The sequence below is a fragment of the Falco punctatus genome (assembly GCF_963210335.1).
Source record: "Falco punctatus genome assembly, chromosome: 5".
In the NCBI taxonomy this organism is placed as follows: domain Eukaryota; kingdom Metazoa; phylum Chordata; class Aves; order Falconiformes; family Falconidae; genus Falco; species Falco punctatus.
In genome coordinates this window covers 55,500,957-55,520,814 of record NC_137584.1, presented here as the reverse complement: position 1 = coordinate 55,520,814, position 19,858 = coordinate 55,500,957, and the positions used below count along the sequence as shown (strand labels likewise).

Here is a 19,858-nt window from a genome sequence, read left to right as displayed (position 1 = left end):
TGATAATTCCAAGACTTAAAAATGTCACTTAATGTTGCGGTTAGTAAAAAAGGCTTAGATATTCTGCCTAGTATAGGGATGGATCTCTTGCCACAGGAAGCCACAGTAAATTTTTGACAGGCTTTTATTGTGGGGTAATTTTTTGCTTCTCTTTTGACAACTAGCTACAAAACTAAATCTGAAAATCTACTTCCAGATTATATCCATTTACAAATACACTTACAAAGTCCAGGCATATAAAAGCAATGAAAAGAATAGCAAAGATCTTAATTTCCAGCAGAATTAACACTCATAGATAATGTATGGCACATTTCATAAAAAAACCCCTACCCTGATTGTACCTATAATAATGATTAATATTATTTATTTACTAGAAATATCAAGCTGTGATAACAGTACAAAATATAAAAAATACACATTTAGTATATAGTATATTTACTTAGTTTACATTTATATATTTATTTACATGTGTCTGTATGCGTATGTATCGCTGTGTGTCCATGTAGTCATGTTTACAGTATACTCAAGTACCCAGGTTTTGGTGCTATTGTTTCATGAAGGATTTCATCAGGTTTGTAAGAGAACCACAGCTGCACTCTTTAAAATGAATAGAAATATTCCCTCTTATAATAAAGTCATATAACTAGAATCCATATCTTTAGAATAGAATAGAATAATTTCAGTTGGAAGGGACCTACAATGATCATCTAGTCCAATTGCCTGACCAATTCAGGGCTGACCAAAAGTTAATGCATGTCATTAAGGGCATTGTCCAAATGCTTCTTAAAAATTGACAAGCTTGGGACATTGGCCACCTCTCTAGGAAGCTGGTTCCTTTACCCTCTTCATAAAGAAATATTTCCTAATGTCAAGTCTGAACATCCCTGACACAGCTTTGAACCATTTTTCCATCTTCATGATCCATTTCACTGGCATTTGCTACAGGAAGAAAGATTACTACTCCTTGCCAATTACGGAAATACCTATATGATTTTTTCCTATGCTGAGAATACCCAAGAAATGGCAACATACTGGCTTCATTGCTACTGATTTTTCTTCAGAATGTGTGTGTAGAAAACAAACCGCTAATGACATATGGTCATTAAGCAACTGTGTGATGTGTGAAAGAAAGAGAAATGCACGCCTGCAGCCCATATTTCTGATGCAATTATGTGTTTTTACTTTGGTGATCTGAGGCCCTCCAGCAGCGTAAATGCCATAAAATCATTTGTTTATATCTTTACTCTAGATCTGGCTGACAGCAATGTACCAAAATTTGAAAGCAGGCACCTTCTTTTGGCCAGGCTCTGATGTTCCGATTAATGAAACATACCCCAACTTGTACAGGGTATTCAACAGGTAAGTTTTTACAGGGCTTGTAGTAGATTCCTGAAAATTACTCCTAAAATCCAAATTGCTGTACGACAGTTGAAGGAAATGAAATTTAAGGTTTTTAAACAACAGTCTGAGAGATACGTGCCATGTCACATCATCCTGGTTATGCCACAGAACTACCAATATTAGTTGAATTTTTCAAAACCATTTAGGGGATTCACAATGAAAAAGTCAAAGGGTACTGTATATTCTGCTCTCCTAGACAGTTCTGAAAGTTTCAGCCAACTGCAAACCTCTCATCTCCCACTAGGAAAGCATCCTATAACTGATTAGTAGCCACTGCTAAGCTGTACCAAGGATTACCATATTTCCACACATAAAATCTACACTTACTATATAGCCCTTTAAAAATACTTGTACCTGAGAATAAGATTTCAGATAACATATACCCTAAGATAATGAACACAAACTTGGAAGCCATGGCAAGAGGATATAAGAGGCAGAAACTAATGGCAAAGAGGATGCAGGACAGGGAAGCCTCTGAAGACTGAAGGAAGATAGGCTCTAGATCAATTCCCTCTGGTCTTGCTTGGGTGTGTGATAATGTGCACACTGCTGCTGAATCATAGTTCTGTATGTTTTCTCTAGTTAATTCACAGGTCACACATGAAAATATAGCAATTACCTTCATAGTATTTTTTTTTCTTATGGACAGCATTGATATTAGTAAATTATTTCTACATTTTCACGATGATTTTTAGTAAAGGTCCATGATTCTTCACATTTACAAAAATAATCTAAAGCAATTGTGTAACTGTAAGTCTTTATAGTTAACAAAGGATTTGCACTGATGTGTGGGATTGGTACTCAGAAAACATGTGAGTAGTGTAGGTTATTAACATAAAGCTTATGCATGACTTGGGGGGAAGCAAAGTTATTAATGGGTGAATTCCTTCATAGGAGACAAAGCATGGTGTCACGAAGATTTTGCTGAAGACATTACTTGCTTTTAAACTATAAAAGTCCAAGGTTTATACTTGCTGGAAAGAATAAAAATTATTCAGACTTGTACTTCAGGTTTATGTCCAGAACTTGAAATCTTTTTTGCATGCATTTCATTATAAATATATGAGTATGCCACCAACATCACATTTGTGTTTGCAAAATAAGGATCTGTCTAATCTAACATTAAAAGTGAGTTACATTTGATAAAAAATGAGAGTAATAAAATTGATTGCTGGTACCTTTTTTAGATGCACCATTCATGAAATCCCAGTCTGTGACTTTACTGTATGACTAGAGTGGACACTTTCTATGTATCTTGGAATTAGAAGGGCTTATCAGAAAAGCCTTGTTAACATCGTTATCTTTTTTTCCCCCCCCAGTTCGGTTACGTATGAAGAGAGAATTTCAGAAATATTGAAATGGCTTGATTATACCAAATCTGAGAGGTAACACTGGTTGTAAGACTATCACTTAGAAAGGTTTTAATGCTTAGCCACTGAAATGTCTATTGGTGTTTGTGAAATATGGAATCTTCCTCACCATCTCAAATGGTAATTTGCTGAACTTAAGCCTGTTGTATAAGTATAGCTAACCAGTTGTAAGATAGGATTGTAGATACAAAAGATGAAAAAGTGAGCAAGTATCTGAATGGGATGTACTGTTGTATAAGTTTTATTGGTGTGTCTTTTTTCATGGTGCATGGTCTAGAGGAACAGAACGTTCGGTTTCTAGTTTAAATGTATGAATGAGAGACTTTATATGAAAGATATTGCACAAGAAAGGTTAAATATCTGAAAGTAATTGCAGGCAGTAATTCAGGATGAAAGGTAGATGTCACCACTGACTGTGGTGCTGAAATTTGTGATGTTATCAAGTGAAATCTTTTATATGGTGATTTGTTAACAATTTCCTAATGTATTTACAATTAGGAGATGCTCTTTAGAATCTCACTGCTTAATCAGGAAGAGATCCTTTAGGTGGTAGTTCTGCTTACATCTCAGAAAGGAACAGCTTGCTCTGCTGAGGTCTTGAAGTTTTTCAGTGATTTCTGAATACCAAATAAAGTCACTGGATACTGTTTCTGAAATTGTAGCTTCAAATAGTCCATGTTGATTACTTACAAAACACAGAGGAAACTGAATTATTATATTTTCTGTATGGGCTTTTCTTAAGTTTTAAAGAAGTTATTCATAATTCCCTTTTAAGTCTCATTTTTTTTTTTTTTCTAATGAAAGTGTTCTTTTGAAATGTTATCTCCAAATTCTCATAATATCCCATTCTTATTTATTTCTAACTTCAGGCCTGATTTCTATACTTTATATATTGATGAACCAGATTCTTCTGGACATTCATTTGGACCAGTTAGTGGGGGTGTAAGTAGGTTTTGTGTTTTTCTTAGCCTAAATTGCCCTAAAAATGGTGCTGTACTGTGAACTTAACCAACTTAAACATTTGGAGAGTAGATTAAAAATTACTGTGACTGTTTTATGAAGTTTTATTAAGAACTCTTGCTTGTGGTTGAGCCCATTTTTATGATTCCAACACTGTGTGTGAATCAAAAGAGGTGTAAACCAAACAGGCCGGCAGAGAATAATTTCAGAGGATATGATTAGCAATAATATTAATGATTATATTTAGACTGAACTTCAAGGTTATTGCCAAGAGGTATTTGGAAACCTGTGGCCTGGCAAATCCTTAAAACTCTCTTTTATTTATTCCTAACACTGTACTTCAATGTTTGTTAATTTGTAACTCAAAAATAGTACATTTTGTTCTTGCATGTAGGAAAAAAATCAGTATTTAAGGAGCTTAGGACTCCTCATATCACCTCACCTCCTTCCTGGAATGATCTTGTTTAATGTATTTGAAAATGGTCTTCAGCAAAAGACCTTGTTGCAGTGGACAAGGACAGAAAAACTATCTTTATTGGATAGCTTTAGGCTCCCTGATTGGAAAGGGAGCTCCATGTCTCTTGGTACATAAAGGACTTAAAACCTCATTACTGTATATGCAATTGTATTATTTGCACACAAAACATTCAAGAGAATGCAGCAGAGTTAGGGGGACAAGAAGGGTGCAGGTGCTCAGACATGGAGTCCTCAGATTCAGTCAGCTGTTGTTCTTGCTGTAGGACTTACAGCTGTGCCATCTAAGGGAATAGCCATCCTCTGTGAGTGGCTGTAGGGTGGGTTGTGCTGAATTTCTCCTGTATTACTTAAGTGGTGGTTAATGGTTTTCTGTAGGAAGTTAAGGAGAATGTATACATGAGAGAAGGGCACCATGCTTTCTTGGATGCCTCCCTGGTCTTACAGGCAATACATGCCTGTAAATATTTTTGAAGCACTGCTTATTGTTCATAAAATGACTTGTTCATACTATAATAAAAATTGTATTGAATGTTATAAATCTGATATTTTATATAAATTTTGGAGTGAGGAACAAATTTGATCTGAATGTGTTGATTATTTTTTTTTTGTTTCAATAAACATTTTTTGAAGCTCAATTTTTCTAAGGTAATAGAAAAAAAACTATTTGTCACTCTTTAAGTTACATATTCTGTGGTAGAGTAGTGGAATTCTGTGCATCTATATTCTAGTAGTGATGGAAAAAGAAAAGAAGAAACAATATTAAGAAACTGAAAACTGACAGAAAAGCTCACTTTTTTAGACTTTTATGATTGTATTTAAGCAAGAACTTGAAATAAGAAAAATTCTAATGAAACTGGTTTATTTCACAGGTAATCAAAGCCTTACAGATAGCAGATCAAGCACTGGGGATGCTAATGGATGGACTTAAACAAAGAAACCTGCACAAATGTGTAAACCTCATTGTTGTAGCTGATCATGGTATATAGTTATTTTTTCAATCTAATTTTACTGAGTCATTATTTTCTTCCTCTGTGTAATATGTGTGCTTACTAGTTTTAATCTATTTTGTAATTCACTGCATCTTCCTTGCCGTATATAAAAAATAACTGTTTCTATGTTGCCCTTTAGGGATGGAGATGACCTACTGCAGACAGTTAGAATATATGACTAATTACTTCAAACAGATTGATTTCTACATATATGCTGGGCCTGCAGCTCGCATTCGAGCAAGAAATGTTCCAAAGGACTATTTTACCTGTAAGTGTGGACCAATTCTGGGAGTGTAAACTCAGTATAACAGGAAATAAATAAATACGGAAAATGGATAATCAGTAATAATCAACAGAGTGAACAGCTTTCCATTTCCCTTAACCTGGCTTAAACATCCATGGAAGTTGGGAGGTTTTTTGCAAGGATGACCTCTTTAGATGACATTGAAGATTAGAAAAATTTGTTGCAGATGCTGACATTTTCTTGGCATGTGGAAAGTTGAGGTAAAGCTAGTTTTATTGTTTTGAACTGGAACTTCAGGTCTTTTGTAAGTGCATTGCTCTTCATAAATTCCTTGTGCAACATTGACAGAATCAGTCTTTTTGAAGCAATGACTATTTCTAACTCTGTACAAAGTTACAAAATCTGAATCTTAGCACAGTGGAATCCAAGAGTTAGTTGAGCCCTTTGGCTGGTATCTCAAAAGAACAGAAAATTGAAACCATGTGAGCTGACTCTGACTCAGAACAGATACTGTGGTACCAGACTGAGAAAAAAAAAAAAAAACAAAACCAAAACATCCCCAAACTTCCTGTATCAAGGAAGTAAATGGAAAGAGGTAAAGCATGAAAGCTCTCTATTTAGTGAGCATATATATAATTCATAGAGTATTCTAAAAGGTATAATTTCTGCAGATCTCAAATAAGAGATAGGATCCCATTGTGTGTTTTACTTATCTTTTCTAATTGTATTTATATTTGTAGGCACAATATTTATAAAGCATAAAGCAGACTTTCCTTGTTTTACATAGAAGACAGTCTAAGTCAGACAGGAGCAGAGTAATAAGCAGTGGAAAGAACAATGATATTTTGTATATGTCTTAACATAATTGTTGCCTCATTTCTTCTAACAGTCTTACTTTTTCTGAAGGATTTTTCCTTCTGTAAAGTGCTCAGATTTGTTTTTTAAAAAGCTAATGTCAAAAGGTTAAAGTCACTCTTTGAAAATGTAGAAGGTGAAAGTACTAAGACAGACTGGATTTGTCTCTGTGACTGCCACTGGAAGTGGAATACAGGACAAGTGCTCCAGGTCCAGTTTAATGTAAAAAAGCTTATACTTCCAACAGAGGTTAGGTGGGAGAAGAAAATTTGGTTCTGATCATGTGTCAGCTTTAGGTGTAGGCAGTCAGTACCATGACAGCTTTCTACAGTCTGTCTTGATGTACCCAAAGTACTAGGTATTTCCACAGGGTATCACACTGACAGACAGTTACCCTTGGAAACATACCATTCCTACCCCTGGAAGGTTATGGTTACCATAATCTTCACAGGATAATGAAGAAATTCAATTTTACAGACAAAAAACATGTTGAAATTTTTCTCATGAGGCTTTGGACCTTCTGCTGTTTAAATGTATGTAAATTTCTCTTTTCTTTTTAACAGTTGACTCGGAAGGAACTGTTAAAAACCTCACAGTGAGTAATATTTTCATAATTTTTCCATGTAGTTCCTCTTAGTATGAATCTGATCAGAAAGCACAATTTGTGCAAAACTGAGGCTACAGTGCCAGTTTAAATAGTGTCTTGATTCCAGTGTACAATTGCAAGCAGTTCTGGAAGTTATTCAAAGATGGTGCACAAAAGTTTGCCATGGGGAATCTCTGTTCAGAGAAAAAGAGTCTTCTGTACTTCACTTTGAAAAAAGTGGCTGACTTCACGTGGAGAAAGAAGAGTGTATCTTTATTATAGAACAGAATACAACACAGAGATGCTTTAGGTAATAGGCATCTGTTAGCTCTGGACCACAAGTGTTGCACCCACACTACGTTAAAGCAACTTTACCACAAAACAGATAATGACACTGTAGAGCACATTGCCACAGGGTGTTGTAGAGGCTAGAAATATAAATAGGAAGGAAGGATTTTAGACAAATTAATGGGGGACAGGCCTGTAAGGGCTATTAAATGTGATCCACAAGCAACCTCTAACTTAAGAAGCCTAGAGAAAACTGAGCAGGTACAAGAAAGAAGGTTCATTCAATACTTCAGTTGTTCTTACAAACTTTAAGTATCTGATTCTAGAAATTCTGGAGATCTGAATGGAAACAGAATACTAGGCAAGATTAACCTTTGGCATGAGGCAGTATGGCTATTTGAGGATCTTTTATGACATTTCACTTAGGTAACCACAGAACTTTCAGGTATGCTGTACTACCACTGGGCCTCATACCAGTAGTTCTGCTTGGATCTCTGCCATGCTGTATGGATGTAGACTTCAGGGCAGGTGCAAGCTTGTTGGTGTCTCCTGTGTAGACCATTGCTCCTTGTGGGTACACTCCGTGACATCTGAGCTCCGAAGGGTGCAAACAAGAGAGTACAGAACAGAGGGCAAAACATGGAAGACCAAGCCTATTTTATTAAGGAAAGGTGATAATGCATTTTTTCTTATACTTTTTTAGATAGATAATTCGCTGGCTCTTTTTTTCTTTTTTTTTTTTTTTTTCTTTTTTAGTGTTCAAGATATACATTATTACTTGTAGGATGAATGTGGTGGGCAAACTAAAATGCTTGTAGGAAAGCTGTCTTTTTTTATTTATTTGCGTTTATGATTTACAGTGAGTTAAACATTTAAACTGCTTGCTCTCTGTGTATTGTCATAGTTTTCCCTTCTTTCCTTCATTGCCAGTTTTTTTTCTATTCTGTGACTAGTCCTAGTTCAAGCAGTGGACAGATGTTCTGGTAGTTTTAGAATAAATTCTATCAGCTTGGAAAAATTCTGAGCTGTTTCAGCTGTGTATATTTCTGATAAACCACCACTAGAGGTCTTCCTTTAAACTGTTGAACAGCTCAGTTGTGCAATATTGCAGGTAGCTTTTGCCTGCCACTGAAGTCCAAACGGCAGTGATTTTTTACTTTTTTTATTTTTTTTTTCTTGATTATGAATACCTAAGAACACGTCCCTTATTCCCCAGCATCCAAAGCAGAGGTGAGAGTACTATATCCGTGGTTGGGAATAGCAGAAGGAGCTTTTTCAGTGTTACATCCCCTACCCCATCGTGTGATGTGGAGCCTGTCATGTTCAAGAGTGTATGTGAGGGGAACAGCACAATTTGCATGTTCTCAACTCTAGTTGAAACTGCAACTGCTAATAGTTACAACAGTAACATCTGTGTCTTACAGGAATAGCCTAATATCAGGATACTTCCGCTTCCCCTTTCTGTTCATAAATAGTGTATTTTGTCCCTTTCATGTTCTTAGAACAAGAGTTTTGGGCAGAGAAGGGAGTTGTATATCGTATATTAATTGCTAATCAATGGACATAAAGTCATAATGTACGTTGATTTTCCTTTTAATTAGATTATCCTTTGTAGAATGACCTCTCCTGGGCTAGCAAACCCATTGAATCCTTATTTTTCATGTTCCTGGATTCCACTATGCTTCTTTGGTGACTGTTCAGGCACACTTACTCTCATTTCACATTAATGTCATTCTGTATAGAATATACAATTCTAGTACTTAGAGGTGAAAATGTCAGATCAGACTCCAAGTATGCTATAGTTTGGACAGTTGGTGTGGTAAAACTTTTTTTTTGGGGGGTGGTTTACCCAGCTTCGTAGCAGCTCTTCCCTCAGCATTTTAGATGTTCTGTGTTGTCCCAGTGCTGGATTCCTGATCAGGAGCAACACTTCTGAAACATTGCCATGATGCTTGCAGCCAGCTGGAATGGCTACTGATGGCCACATGTAGTTAATCTTTGCAGTATCTCATATGGTTGTCATTAGGCTCTCAATGCCAAACTCATTCATGGCATGCCTGCTAACACAATAGTTACAATAACACATTAAATGTGGATGTGAAATCTAAGGCTTTTAGCTAACAGCTGAGCACTGGACATTTACATGGCATAAGAGTACATGTTCAGCCTTGAAACGAAAACCCTAGACTGTGCTACGTTAAGTGTACTTTGTTTTCTTTGTTATTTTGTGAATGGTAAAGTATAGAAGGTGACAGAAATAAGCTGCTCAGGAAATTTCTCTTGTAAAGTGTAATCTTATATACTAGATGCCAGTGACCTTAGTATGGACATACAGACTAAACGCTACTACTAAATATCTTTCACCCTTAGGAGTATTTTACCACAGTATTTGTGAACTTGCTATACACGTTATAGCAGTATATTTTCAAACTGTTCCAAAAAAAGCTGCTTTTTCCCTCCATTGCTTCTTGGGCCAAAAATGAGATCTGCAGGTTATCCAAGAAGCTATCTGTGAATAATATGCTTTCTGCTTATATTCCTGTCACTAAGATGCTTGTGATAATGTTGAATGTTGGGTTTATTTTTATGCTGAGCAAAGCTCATGTCTGAGCTCTTTCCTTTTGCACAGTGCAAAAGATCCCCTCAGCACTTCAAGCCTTATCTGACGCCTGACTTGCCAAAACGATTCCACTATGCTAACAATATTCGTATTGATAAAGTTCATCTTTTGGTGGATCGACAGTGGCTGGCTGTGAGGTAACTTAATTTATGTGACTGTTACCTTATCTTTTTCATCCCATTCTCATCCTTTTAATTTCCTTCAGATGCCTCATTTCATATTTTGTTTTAGACTTGTTACATTTCCATGTACTTATGTTTAAAATCTTATTATATGTAAAAAGAATGCATTATTAGTGTGATTCAAATCTTAAGTCTAATAAACGAATCATCATCACTCCAGATCAAAGTTTTACAGAAAAAAAAGGAAGAAAAAAAGAAAATAAATGAATACTACACACAAAAAGTCTCAAAAATATTGCAATTAAAATTGTTATACAAAGCCTTCCCAGTATCTCGCCCTTTTCCTGGTGTTACAGTCACTCTTCCACCACTTCTGGGTCCTAAGGTTGATGGCTTCAATGTGGTGTATGTGTGGATATGGCAGTAATCATCATTATGAGTCCTTCATCGGGAGAATATTATGATGTTTCTTCTTCCTTGCTCTGTGATCTGAATGGAGTCCTTCCTATATGTATGCTAACACTACAACTTGCTTATTCTTCACTGGCCTGCAAGTTAGCATTACACCTCAGTTCACTAGATATGATGCATTCTGCACGTGTTAGATATTTGTTCTTTATTCTCTTTTTTACCTCTAAGTCTGGCTTTGCTCAGTTCCAGATCTGTATTTCCTTAATTGATCATAAGTGAGCTGTTTTTAGCCTTGGGCTCTCACAGAATAACTAGTCGTTACTGCTGCCTGTACAACAACGATGTCTTTGCTGTGCAAAGATAAGCTGATAACAAGTTAGACATAACCACCTTGTCATTAAAAAAATTGCTGTAAGAGCTAACCAATAAAAAAATAGCAGGTCAAGAGGAGTTCAGAGAAGTCTTAGTCCTCTGAGGCTTTGAAAACTCAATGCGAAGCCTGTGGTGTTAGTAGCAATACTGTATATACTGAGCTACAGCATTGCAGTAGGAGGAGCATGGGCTGACTTGGAATTTCAAGACTATTCAAATAATAGAAAATGCCGGATCAGTATATGACTTGACTGTTTTGATGCAACCAAATAATTGTCCTGGACATATAAAAATAGATGCCCACTGAAAAATCTCATATTCACGCTTTTAAAAATTGTGCTTAGATGTTCTTGTGCCTCTGAAAACAGGATACATGTGCTTGAACAGCTGTGCATTGGATCAGTATGGGATGACTATCTCTTTGTCTTTCCATGTATCTCAGCAACGGGTAAATTAAAACAAGTGTTAGTCATTATAAGTCAGACTATTCTGACATGTTGTTAGTTCTATAACACACACATCCACATCTCTCCTTCACCCTTTAGAACCCGTGATGAAAATGCACTGTCTTGTAAGGCAAAATCACTTGCAGTCTTATTTATATTGTTCCACAGAGGCTAACAGCGGAGGTCTCCCATTAGAAGTTTTCTATTAAAAAGCAGATGCCACAGAACATAACTGAGGAAATCTTCCTAAACAAATTACACTTATTCTGCAAATTCTAGCTAGGTGAAAGCTTCAGTTCAAAAATCATGATTTTTTCAATTTATTTTTTAAACATCGATTCACTGTACACTCAGTAGCTACCTAGAACTATTTATTTCTGTCCATAGGTATCTGTTACAGGAGAAGAGGTCTTCATATATGTGAACACTGGATGAGCAAAAAGTACTACAGTATAATGCCAGAGTCAGTTCTTAAGACATGATCCCAAGTCCAGTGAGTCAGGATGACTATTATTAACTGGTTCTATTTGTGCCATTTTTATTTACACTATTTCATGGTTTTTCCTTAGGGATGGAAGGTACACATTTTGTGATAGGGGTAACCACGGCTATAACAATGAATTTAAAAGTATGGAGGTAAGATGATTTTGATTCAAGTCTTGCACCTTCTTATATAGAGAATCATGATGTGCTAGGTAAACCACCAGAACAGAATAGATTATACTTATTGCAGTGTAATATTTCTTCTGTGTCACCCAGACATAAACTGTGGACAAATACTGGGCCCACATATGCATATTTCCTTTCATTGATGTGTATGAGGCCTGCTTCCTTGAGATCCTGTAGTAAAACTTGTTTGGACTCACTTTAGCTCCATGGAGCCACATAGACCACAGTAAACAGGATAGTATGTTTAGCTATGAGACGCTGAATTATTTCATTCTTTCATTCTTCTACTGAAGCAATGAATGAAAAATTTCCGTAGGCTCTGGGAGTTCAGTTTTGCACCTGAAAGCCTGTGTGCTCAAATAAACTCAATCTCACTGTCTCTGCTTCTCTTACAAGACTTATTCTTTTCATCAGAGAAAAGAAGTCATTAGTATAACCTGAATGTTAGTATAGCCTGTATTGCAGTTTCATCTCATTTTCACTTCTGGTTACAATGAGAGTATTATGAGGTCTTGAGCGTTTGGTTTTTCGTATACTTTGTGATGTGAACCTGTAAGTAAGGTCAAGCATGCCACTACTAGTCCCCTATTCTGTGCCTGAGAATCAGATTCTTCTAGATCTTCACAAGTATATTAAAACCATATGTCAATATACTGATTAGAATGGTGCTGAATATTTGTATGCAAAGAAAAGGTAAATTTTGGTTACCATAGAAACCTTAATCATAAATAACTTTATGCTGGTGGCACAATGACTGAGGAAGATTTTTTTTCTTTATAAAGGAGCAAAATATCTTAATGTTGTCCTCTTAAAATAAATTAAAAATTCTTTTTCTATTATGAGAATATAAGAATATTCTTTTAGAACAGATCATTGTCGTGCTTTGTTGTGTTTCCTGTATCTTACAGCAGCTCAGGAGGCTTATAAAGTAGTAGAAATAATGTAGGACTGTAAGTAGTTATCAGTGTTCTGCCACAGTGCTTGCAGACCCCAGCAAGGCCTGCCCAGCACTACATTGTACCATTGATGGTACTGATGCAGGTCTCTGCTGAGCTTGGGATGGGTCTCTGCAGTTCCCTGCTCCTTGCTTTAGCCATGGCTATAGGCTTTTCAGCGACCCAAAGACTTTTGAAAATGCAACATGTATTAAAAAAAACTCCACCCACCGCCACCATTGCTTATATTTCTGTCTCAATATTAGCCTTTAGATAGGATCTGCCTGTGTCATAACTCTTCACTGCTTGAAATGGCATTGCTACTAGCTGTTGCAATGAAAACATAAAAATGTGTGAATTTGAAACATAACAAACAATTTTTGTAAGTAGGCATCAAAGTATTAAAGAACATATCCCCTCCCAGATTCATTCTAATAGTTCAAAGTATCCTGAGAAATTACTTTGTTTTGCATTTTTCTTCAAATTATATGCAATGGCAAAATTTTCCTTCTTTACCAGAACAATCCTGTATTTTAGCTTTTATGACTGTGAAAATACTTTTTTGTACCAGGGTCCCTGTTTCTGTAAAGTGCAACTGATTTTTTTTTTTTTTTTTATTCCTTTAGATAACAACTTTTGTTTTATTACAATCTAGGCTATATTCTTAGCATATGGCCCAAGCTTTAAAGAGAAAACAGAAGTGGATGCTTTTGAAAACATTGAGGTTTACAACCTTATGTGTGGTGAGTAGAAACAATCCAGTACTTTAGATATTAAACCAATGGTGTTTTCAAATACCAGTGAGCTAAGAGTAACAAAAAATTGAGTGAATTCATTCAGAAGCTAGGTTTTTCACACAGAACACTGAAGCTCTGTGCTTTTGTCTTCTGTACAGTGCTAAAAGTTTAACTGCCAAAAATTATTCTGATTTGAAGGTTGTTTCTGATTGCAAAAGTATTCCACTAAAGAAACAGAGAAAAGTGCTCCTGCCCCATGGGCTTGCTGTTGAAATGATACCTGTGGGATAAGAATCTCGTAGAGAGTTATCATTCTTGTTCATAACTTAAGATGGACCATTGCAGTCCCAGCAGTGAGCATTTAGGAAGCATGCGCCTCAGAAAATATGGATTAAGGCATTGCACAAAAATGCAACAGGCTAATACGCTTCACAATGTGATGCATTTGTAGTCACATTTGTACTCTGCATTAAATCATCTAAACTTATGAATATTATGGCCTTGTATAAAAAAAAAATACTGTTGATATTCAAATACATAATTACCAAATCTTGATGCAGTGGAAGATAGAAATGAACTTTCATACCTAGAAAATTGCAAGTTGATGGTAGCAGTTACCATAATGGTTTAGATAATGGAATAAGCTATTTCTTCTATAGTTAGAATGAATGCATAGAATTGCAAAGATAATGACTTTTAAAAATGCCATTTTAGTCTTAAAATATGTTTTCAATTTCAAATGTTTAAACAGATTTGCTTCATATAACACCAGCACCAAACAATGGAACACATGGCAGCTTGAATCACCTCTTAAAAAAACCTTTTTACATTCCTTCACATGCAAAAGAAAACTCATCTCCTTCTTCATGTCCAGTTTCCCATCTGATTCCCGTACATGACCTGGGATGCACATGCCTGGGTGTAAGTAGGGGCTTCTGGGTTTTTTTAATCGTCTTTGTCAAGTGTATTGTCTTTTCTTTGGTTTTCTAAACTATGATTTCATTCTGAATGACTGTCATGTTTTACAGATAGATGAGTCAGCGCTAAACGAGAGGTTAAATCTGACCACAGAAGAAAGTAAGTAGCAAGGAATTAAATGAACAACAATATTTTAAAATCTATGCCCAGTTTAGATTTTACATTATTGGTTTCAGTGGGAATTTTTGCAATGTTAATTACAATTTAAAGTGAAGTAGGAAGACCAAGTCAGAAGCATAACTTTTTTTCTTTTTTCTTTGCATTTCTTTAAAAATTGCTAACTGATACTGTTATAGCAACATTTATGCATAGGAATTGGATCTGATTCCCATTAAAATCTCAGAAAAAACCATACAGGTTTCAGTGGTCTTTGGAAAAAACTTGAGCACTTACAGGCTATATAGAATAACACTTGTTCCCCACCTTGTAACCATAACTTTGCCTTGTGTGCTTTTTTATGGGCTTTCTGGAAATCTTAGCAAGTGTTATAATGCTTCCTAGCCAAATAAGATGTAAATTTCACTTTACTGGCAAGATAAGTTAAAAAGATTTATATGGGTATCAAATTGCATAAAACCAAGAATTTGCAAGTCTGATACTTACACTGACTTTTTTACGTTAAACAACATAAAAACTATTTTCTACATTTTTTTATTTCATTCAAACTAAAATCTTAAAGAAACATACATCCATGTTTACTGTAGGGTTTATTTGTATTTGTTAATGTTTTAATTTACATTTTTTCTCTACTCCTTTAAACCTTTGTGCCACCCAGGATGTTATAGAGGAATGAATTAATAATTATTGTTTAAATTCTAGTACAGAAGGCAAACTCATATCATTTGCCATATGGGAGACCCAAAGTTCTTCAGGAGGACAATATCTACTGCCTCCTTTCTCATCATCAGTATGTGAGCGGATACAGCTATGATATCTGGATGCCACTGTGGACTGCATACACTGTGAATAAGCCTGTAGGTTATCAAATACCCATACTATTCTTAAATATGTAATATAATGAATTGAAAATGTGGTTCATTCATCAGGAATTCTGGTTAAGGACTGATTGATATCATGTGACTAAGGCCCTTATATCTGAAAAAGAAAAAATGTCTTTGATATGTTTTTAATTTCAACTATCTTAATATATTGTTTAAAAAATAGGAATGGCCACCTGTTACCGACACAAAAAATATAGAAGAATTAGAGCTACTTACTGGTGAGCTGGTTCCATTAAGCCTGTAATAGTTCCATTAAGTTCTGTAAATGGGATAAGCTGTCAGGGCAGTACTCCAACTTGTCTGTCATTCCTGAGGAAAAGCAGGCTGTGATTTCCAAAATCAGCAACTTTTAAGCTTTTATATGAATATCATGATCTTTCTGCACTTAACAAACCTTTGTACAGCTCTCCAAGACAGTTTGTACTAATGCATATTTCTCTGTGTTCTGTTTATTTGCTCCCTATCATGCTATATAATTTCTGAAAAATATAATTATAGCTGAATGAACCTCTGAGAGTGCACAAGTATGTGGCTCTGAAACACACAGAATTTTCAGGGTCAGTAAACTAGTGGACATTCATGGGTTTAATTCCTCCTATAATTTTGACCTTTTTTCTAAGTCGCCCTGAGGAAATAACTTTTACATTGATTTTTCTGTCTGAAAGGAACTGTTATTGATGTCTACATAATTTCTTATTTTATTGCTATAAATATGGGGAAATTATTTTAATCACATATATGCTGCTAGAATGTCAATATTTCAGAAAGTTTTATTCCATCCTTTCTACTGATTTTTCACAATCTGAGTGAAAGATCATGAATCCAGCCCTAAGAAGGCTCCTAGTCATGTGAAACAAATGTCCATGTCAACAAAGATTTGTTTTACTTCGTCATGTTTGAAGATCTGTTCTTATAGCTTACTATGAAAGTGAATTACCATAATGAAAACCAGGTAATTGTAGGCAGATTTTTTTCTGATTTTGCTTTAAAAGGATTAAAAAGTCTCGCTAGAGATGGAGTCTTTCTAATATTTCAGCACCAGCAGAAAAAATCTCAATAAAAGCAAATAACTTTTCAGACATTTTCCTTTGTTGGAAACCAAATTCTTAACTGGAAAAGAAGTGTATAAAGAAAGTTCTTGCCTGATATAACATCTAAATCAACAGAAATACGTATTTGTGGGAGTTTCTTATAGTGGTTTATGCAACATTGTGGGAAGCAGCAAATGATTGAAACTAAAGTATTAGAGCATATATTTCACAGCAGACTCTAACACAATGATGTATGTTTTCTATAGAAGGGATAGGAAAGAATAAATTTCCTCTGTAATACTCTCACAGTCACAATGGTGAAAGGCCGTCAGTGTCAGAGCTCACTCACTGACTTACCTTATAGAGTCAGCTGACATAATACCTTATAGAGTAAGCTGACATAATGATTTTTTATTACAGCATGTACTAATCAGGAGAAAAAAGCTTTATAAATTATAACAGCAGTGGAAGTACGGAGGGATAGAGCTGGCTACAATACTTGGGAATGACAGAAGATTGCAATTTCTACAGAATTTTTATTGCATCCTAGGTATTTATGATGTGAATAAAGTTGGTGCAGTGATTTACACAATTTGTAAGGTGGGGCATTTATTGTCATTAGGTAGCTATAAAGAAAGGCTTAAACAATAAAATCGATCATGCAGGCTGGAGTTCTGCTGGTTTTGTGTGATTTCAAAGTTCTGAAACTGGGCTGGCCATTCAAGCCCACACAGACTTATTGTATCTGCATGTGATATCAGAATCAGGGTTATTATGAATAGTATATAGTTACAGTTCTTAAATAAATGATGTCAGGTAGAGTTTTGGTTACTTAGTATTCTCAGTCAAAGAAAAATTTAAGATTAAAGGACATTTATTTTCTTGAGGTTCTATATTCATCTGCCAGGGAGGAAGGCAGATCATCTTGCAAAAAGATAGTCCCTCCACCTGCCTGCAGACACTTGTGGAATTTAAACAGTTTTGCTGTGTAGAATCACTAAAGTTTACTGTAAAAATATATTAAAATGTGTAACAATCCAATCTATCCTGCAATGGGATGAAAACAGCAATGAGACTTGTATAAAACACTGGGATTTTTGGAACTAAAGCTCAGTGCACTGGAGATTATGGGAGTTTTGTTTTTTGCGGTTTAGTATTTTTTCTTCTTGACTACTGAAAAAAGATTCCTGGAGGTGGCTGAAGTTGACATGACAGACAACGGCAGGTGCTGAAAGTCTGTAATGCAAATAGTTTGTGCTTCTTGACATTAATTACTAGCTCATCAAAAGACAATAACTTGCATCAGAAAAGGTCACGCATGATGTGATAGGCAAAGCCATTTTTTAGTTGTAACTGTTTCTTTCAAAAGACATTATGGTTCTTTGACCTGAAAGACAAGGAGACAAAGGGCTAAAACTGTTGAATTGCTGATGAATGTTTTTTTCTGACTGATGTTTTGAGGCAGTTGCTATCACTGTCAGGATCTCATTTCTTAATAAATGAGCACTTTCAACACCTTCTTTGAGAATCATTCTATTCTTGTTGACAAACAAAAATATCTTATCCCTCTATTTTGAGGAAAAGAAACAAAGAGAGGCTGTAGCAGTGAGTGTTCACAGAGCATTAGCAATATGTCTTTCAATCTGGGGTTGCATTAACTGTTGATCTCATTGTATTGCAAGATGACACCGACAGCCATTCTCATCTCTCAACAGCTTTTGATATTGTTTACTTTCTTGAAAAAACAAGCTGAAATAGTCTTGAGTTGTTGCTTTTTCATTATTTTGAGAGTTCGTAGGTTCATTATGAATTCTTATTTCTTCACTTTGAGATTTTTTTCCTGTAATGTCCAATGGAAATAGCCATGAGCAGCCTTCATCTCCTAAACATATGGGAGTGTTTGTGAAAATACAGGTTATATGATGTATTACATACGTGATGGACAGCCAGCTCTAAAACACTGTCCCCTCTGGCCTTGACAGTTGGATTAGAGCTCATAGATCATGTACTTCGTTTCAGGAAACGTGATGTAATAAGACAGTTGAATGTTGTCCTCATCACTTCATATTGAAGAAAATGTGAATGCTATTAATAACCCAGATTCATTATATAAGCCAAAAATAGATTCCCTGCTGTATTTGGATAACATTAAGTGTGACCGTGGTATTTACTGAGAATAATGAAGCTTTCTTCAGGACAATTCTTGGCATATTTACTCAGACCTTTGTTACTTTGATTCAGGTTTCCCTTCAGAGACCATAAAGAAGTTGAAGCCATTCATTGTTGAAAATCACAGCTCAATTACTAAGTTTAAAATATTGGTTCCTTCAGTGACCCTCATCCATTAATCTTGCCTTATTGATTTGGACACTAGAAAGGACAAATTGCTCAAATGAATTGGATGTCAGTTTTGTATTGGGATTTACATGTGGCTGACAATGACAGCTTATCTGCTTAGGTGGCAAAGGCAGTCTTTTGTCTTCTATATTTCATTCTATGTGGTGTATATATATTTTCCATTAATATACAACCTGACCATAATATGGGCATTTACAAGAATTTTTATAAAAGTAAGTAAAGAAATTAAATCAAGGGGTATGAAGATGCATGAGAAGAAAGTTCCAGTTCTTTATTTCTGCTCAATTTTAACCAATCAAAATAAACAATGTACCAAAAATCAATGTTTAACTATCATTTATAAAGGTATAAAGCAAATAAATACATTCCGTTCTTACCAAAATGAAAATAAATTACATGTAAATAAGTATGAAAAGGAAAATGCAGTTAAACATGGAAAAGCATATTCTGATGTTTCAGTTAATGTTATCGTAAAAATTATGGTAAAGGTTACAGAAAATGTTATAGAGAAAAAAGTAAAGGTTATAGAAAAAATTATATGAATTAGAATCACTTTTGGCTTGATTTTAGCTAGTGTGCATGTTAACATGTTTCATTGAAGTTAGTGAAGCTGACCAGTAAAATGTACTGAATTTATTATGAATTTGTTTAACCTTCACTCTTTAGCAGCACACACTCTTATTATGGAGACAGCGTCCTCAGATGCTAAGATGAGGTGATAGTGTCATCTTTATAGGCTAGCTGCTTTTCAGGAGGATGTGACATCAAGTTTGTGTTTCCAGAAATATGTAAAATTGGTGAATGAGCCAAACTTGTCACCTGTTTTTGCCTAAGGTATAACCTTATTTTGCTACTACAATTTTACATGCTGCATAAGGATTTCCCTGAATTACCTAAAAACAGAAGTAGAGGAAAAACACTAGGCAGAAAACATCAGTGTCTATTACTTGCATTGACCTGATTCACTATGAAAATAGAAGATTCAATGAAGTCTGTTCTAGAAAGTTA

At 35.3% G+C, this 19,858-nt stretch overlaps 1 protein-coding gene across 1 annotated transcript in view; it reads left to right on the top strand.

The window, feature by feature from the left end:
* Positions 1-19,858, top strand: part of LOC308065020 (venom phosphodiesterase 1-like) — a 65,905-nt gene that overhangs the window by 19,578 nt on the left and 26,469 nt on the right. The window contains exons 9-20 of the mRNA XM_080390456.1: positions 1,250-1,359; positions 2,721-2,786; positions 3,641-3,713; positions 5,078-5,186; positions 5,337-5,465; positions 6,860-6,891; positions 9,800-9,927; positions 11,711-11,777; positions 13,401-13,488; positions 14,234-14,403; positions 14,511-14,559; positions 15,280-15,434. Coding sequence (XP_080246582.1) covers positions 1,250-1,359; positions 2,721-2,786; positions 3,641-3,713; positions 5,078-5,186; positions 5,337-5,465; positions 6,860-6,891; positions 9,800-9,927; positions 11,711-11,777; positions 13,401-13,488; positions 14,234-14,403; positions 14,511-14,559; positions 15,280-15,434 — 1,176 coding nt within the window. The remainder of the gene's footprint in view (positions 1-1,249; positions 1,360-2,720; positions 2,787-3,640; positions 3,714-5,077; positions 5,187-5,336; positions 5,466-6,859; positions 6,892-9,799; positions 9,928-11,710; positions 11,778-13,400; positions 13,489-14,233; positions 14,404-14,510; positions 14,560-15,279; positions 15,435-19,858) is intronic.